At 67.3% G+C, this 3,965-nt stretch overlaps 3 protein-coding genes across 4 annotated transcripts in view; 1 reads left to right on the top strand and 2 right to left on the bottom strand.

The window, feature by feature from the left end:
* The window catches only part of LOC121357329 (vacuolar fusion protein MON1 homolog B-like), a 3,583-nt gene extending 3,485 nt beyond the window's left edge, over positions 1-98 (bottom strand). The window contains exon 1 of the mRNA XM_041474510.1: positions 36-98. The gene's annotated coding sequence lies outside the window, so the exon portion shown is untranslated. The remainder of the gene's footprint in view (positions 1-35) is intronic.
* Positions 99-322: 224 nt separating this feature from the next.
* On the top strand, positions 323-1,950 carry PTPN18 (protein tyrosine phosphatase non-receptor type 18). The gene is made up of 5 exons (XM_041474503.1): positions 323-880; positions 1,132-1,187; positions 1,265-1,476; positions 1,560-1,634; positions 1,757-1,950. Exons 1-5 carry the CDS (start codon positions 830-832, stop codon positions 1,822-1,824), a joined length of 462 nt encoding a protein of 153 aa, XP_041330437.1. The 5' UTR covers positions 323-829; the 3' UTR covers positions 1,825-1,950.
* The window catches only part of IMP4 (IMP U3 small nucleolar ribonucleoprotein 4), a 3,657-nt gene continuing 1,595 nt past the window's right edge, over positions 1,904-3,965 (bottom strand). For both annotated transcript variants that reach the window (XM_041474501.1, XM_041474502.1), the window contains exons 3-7: positions 3,661-3,793; positions 2,916-3,070; positions 2,404-2,498; positions 2,257-2,327; positions 1,904-2,168 (exon numbers count right to left, since the gene is read on the bottom strand). In XM_041474501.1, the coding sequence (XP_041330435.1) occupies positions 2,056-2,168; positions 2,257-2,327; positions 2,404-2,498; positions 2,916-3,070; positions 3,661-3,793 (567 nt within the window). In that variant the 3' untranslated portion in view covers positions 1,904-2,055. The remainder of the gene's footprint in view (positions 2,169-2,256; positions 2,328-2,403; positions 2,499-2,915; positions 3,071-3,660; positions 3,794-3,965) is intronic.

Raw genomic sequence — 3,965 nt, 5'->3', positions numbered from 1 at the left:
CGCCCCCGCCCTGTCTCCGCCCCGCGCGCGCTCACCGGCCGCGCTCCCGCTCCCGCCGCCACCGCCGCTTCCGGGGCTGCCGCGCCGCGCGCCCCGTGACGTCACCGCGCCGCCGCGCTCACCAATCACCGCCCGGCGCGGAGGAAGGGGGCGCGGCCTCCGCGCGCCGACCAATCAGCGGGCGCGAGGCCGTGCCTAAAGAGTGACGCCTCTTTTGGCGGGTTCTCCCGCTCCACCCCCGTCCCTCATTACTCCCTGTGACGTCACACGGAGGCGGGGCCGGGACGGAGCCTCGTGACGAGGGGCGGGGCCACAACGATCCCTATAGCGGCTATGAGGAGCCTGGCCCCGCCCCCGCAGGGCCATAGGGGACCCCTCAATGTCTGGGGGTCCCCCAGAACCCTGCGGGGCGCTGTGCTCCCCCTGCTCGGCCCCATCGCCCCTTCAGCGCCTCCGGGTGCGCGCCAGGAGCCACAGACACACCGGGGCGGCTCCAGGGGACCCCCGGAGCTCCAGGGGACCCATGCAGGGAATGGAGGGTCCATAAGGACACCCACAAACCCTGCAGAGGCTCTGCAGGGTCTATAGAGCCCCCCCAGACTCGCTTGAGGGGCAATAGGGACCCCATGAAGCCACAGAGAGCCCCAAAACAGCCCCTGCAGTACCTATAGGGACCCCCAGGCTCCCCCCCAAATAGCCACAGGGAATTCCCAGCTGAGCCTTAGGGCCCAGCCCAGGGGCAGGGCTCTAGCCCGGGGCGGGGCCCGGGGCACTCAAAACCCCCCAGGTCCCCTCCGTTCTCCACACACCTGAGACCCCCGGGACCCCCATGGCGCCTCCACCGCCCCCCGGCCACCTCAGCCTGGCCCGCGGGCTCCAGGTGAGAGGGGGACCCCGGTCCTGGGGGGGCCCAGCCCCGAGCCTGGGGGGCCGCGGGCATCCGGGGCGGGGTGGGGGCACGAGGGCGGCCGCGGCACTTCCTGCCCCCGGAAAGGGGAAGTGACACAAGGGACCCGGCCGTTCAGGGGGGGACCCCAAGAGCTCGGGGGGCCCCGAGAGGTTGGGGGGGGGACGCGGGAGCTCCGGCAGCCCCCGTTTGGGGGGGCCGCAGGTGACCCCCTGCCTCCCCAGCCCCCCCTGTACCAGGACGCCGTCGCCCGCCGGGCCCTGCGGCCCACCCTGCTCAGGTGAGTGCTCGCAGCGGGGACAGGTGACCCGGGCAGGTGTCCCCTCCCTCGCCGCCCCTCCACTGCCCTCCCCACAGGAGCGTTTCGGTGCCGGCCGAGCCCCCCGCGCCCCCCGCCATGGATGTCACCTACGCCGTGGTCAACAAGCCCCGCCGGGGGGGCGGGGCTTCGGGGAGAGGCCCCTCCCCTTTGGGAAGAGACCACGCCCCCTTCGGACGAGACTCCGCCCCCTCGGGCACGTGCTCGCTGCCGGGCAGCCCCGTGCGCCGCCCCTCCCCCAGCCCGGCAGGTGAGTGGGGGTGGGTTGGGGGGGTTTGGGGGGCTCAGGGGTCCCCAGGATCGATAATTCTGACCCTGGTTCCCCCCCCCCAGGCTCCCCCAGGCCCACGGATGGCGCCTACGAGGTCGTGACGCCCCCCACTGACACTGGCAGTGGCCCCTGCCTGGGTGAGCATGGGGGTCCCTGCTGTCCTGGTGGGGGTCTCGGTGTCTGGGAGGGGTCTGGGGGGCGTTCAGGGGGACATCAATGTCCAGCCCCACCCTCACTGACCCCCTGCTCCTCCCCCCAGGGTTTAACTTCCGCATCGGGAAGCCCAAGGGCCCGCGGGACCCCCCGGCCGAGTGGTCCCGGGTGTGAGGGGGGGTCTGGATCCCTGGGCCCCCCCCATAGAGGAGGGGCCGCAGCAGAACCCGGCTGATCCTTACAGCACCCAATATAGACAAAACTGATTTATTATGACAAATAAAAACTGATTGTGAGAAACCCAGCCGTGCCTGGGGGAGTCCAGAGGGGTCTCAGCTGCCGGGGTGGTCTCAGGTGTGCAGGTGGGTCCCACCTGGGGGGGTCTCCAGGGGGGTCCTGGGGGGCTCAGGTGGCGCTGAGCAGGCGGCGCTTGGGGGCCGTGGCCGTGTACGGGTGCCAGCGCCACTCCACGTCGGCCGCGTCCCCCTGATCCAGGGTCCCCAGGCGGATCAGGTAGGCTGGAGGGGACACGGGGGGGGGTTTTGGGACATTTGGGGACACATGGGGACTCTTTTAGGGCTGTTGGGGACAGCAGGGGACACTCACGCCTCAGCTGGAAGCGGGGTCCCACCTCTTCCAGCTCCACCGTCCGCCCCCGGCGCCGGTACACATGGTTCCTGTGGGGAGGGGGGGTTCAGAGGGGCCCTTGGGGAGGGGTCTGTCTGTGTCCCCGTGTCCCCACGTGTCACCCACCGCACTAAAATGACGTCATCCTCGTTGGCGAAGGTCACCACGCGGCGGCTGTCGGGACGGGGAACGGGGAACAGGTGCTTCAGGATGGTCCCGACCTACGGGGGGACAGGGATGGGGACAGGATGGGGAGAGGATGGGGACAGGATGGGGACAGGGATGGGGACAGGATGGGGAGAGGATGGGGACAGGATGGGGACAGGGATGGGGACAGGATGGGGAGAGGATGGGGACAGGATGGGGACAGGGATGGGGACAGGATGGGGAGAGGATGGGGACAGGATGGGGACAGGGATGGGGACAGGATGGGGAGAGGATGGGGACAGGATGGGGACAGGGATGGGGACACCCCATCCCTGGGGCCTCCCGTGTTCCTCCCCATTGTCCCCATTTCCTCCCCCATGTAACCCCCCGTATCCCCTCGCATCCCCCCAGGTGTGTGTCTCCCTTTCCCCTCCTGTCCCCCCATGTCCCCATTGTCCCCCCATGTCCCCAGTGTCCCCCTCTGGCCGTACCCTTTTTCCCAGAGTGGAATCCAGGCGCAGCAGCAGCAGGTGGGGGGCGGCCAGCGGGGCCCCCCCGAGCCCCCCGACCTCCTGGCGCAGCACGGCCCCGCTCAGGGTGAAGTGGGCGGTGGGGCCGTGGGGCAGGTGGGACACGGTCAGCCCATCTGGGGGGTGGGGCTTGATCAGGACACACCCACAAACAGGCCACGCCCCCTTGGGATTAGCTCCACCCACTCCCTTGATGCCTCAGGGTTTAGATTTTATGTTTTTCAGATTCTGTGCTGCCACAGTGTGTGGGTCTGAACTTTATATTAAATGTTTGTAAGCTCTGTGCACAGAATAAGGAGACAATTCATTTTCTAGCTGGGGACCAAGGACAAATGTTCCAAATCTCAGGCTCAAGAGCATAAACAATTTGGATTGAAAAGACAAAACCAAAAAAAATGGAGCTTCATAACCTAAAGCTGTGACTGGACAATTAACTCCAATATGCAAATGAACCAGAACTTATAAAAGTGGGAGACCTTGTGACCAGTTGTCCATTTTATAACATTTTGGTTCAGCTTGGGTGCCACCCTGGCTCTTGAGCTGCCCAAGGTGGATCCATTGAAGAAATCCTTTCAATGAATTATTAATTAACTCTGCCTAGCTCTGTTCTAGCTCACCCTTCCCAAGGCAGCCCCCCAGGTCCTACCCTACAAGCAGAGACCCCAGAAGGTGACCCCAGCCCCCCCAGGACCCCCGGGGCACTGACCGGGCCGCCCGCGGGTCTCGTGCAGCACCAGCAGGTCGGTGACCCCCGCGGCCCGGCACGCCGCCACCAGCGCGCCCAGCTCGGCACGGCCCCGGTTCATGCGGCGAGCGCCCGGCAGCAGCAGGCACAGCTCCTGGGGAGGGGGACACGGGGAGGGCTCAGTGACAGCCCTGCCGCGCCCTGTTTGTGTCACCCCTTCACGCAGCGTCCCCCCACTTGTGGCACTGCAGCGTCCCCGTGTCCCCCAAATCACCCCTCTGTGTCCCCCAAATCACCCCCTTGTGTCCCCAAATCACCCCCTCTGT

Source organism: Pyrgilauda ruficollis, unplaced genomic scaffold (genome assembly GCF_017590135.1).
Source record: "Pyrgilauda ruficollis isolate IOZ18807 unplaced genomic scaffold, ASM1759013v1 scaffold325, whole genome shotgun sequence".
NCBI classification, from domain to species: domain Eukaryota; kingdom Metazoa; phylum Chordata; class Aves; order Passeriformes; family Passeridae; genus Pyrgilauda; species Pyrgilauda ruficollis.
Note: the sequence above shows the minus strand (reverse complement) of the source record. Positions and strands in the feature narration are given on the sequence as shown.

Coding starts and splice junctions, on each gene's coding strand:
- PTPN18 (XM_041474503.1), top strand. CDS start 830: ATGGCGCCTCCACCGCCCCCCGGCCACCTCAGCCTGGCCCGCGGGCTC. Junction 881..1,131: donor GCCTGGCCCGCGGGCTCCAG/GTGAGAGGGGGA, acceptor CTGCCTCCCCAG/CCCCCCCTGTACCAGGACGC. Junction 1,635..1,756: donor TGGCAGTGGCCCCTGCCTGG/GTGAGCATGGGG, acceptor TCCTCCCCCCAG/GGTTTAACTTCCGCATCGGG.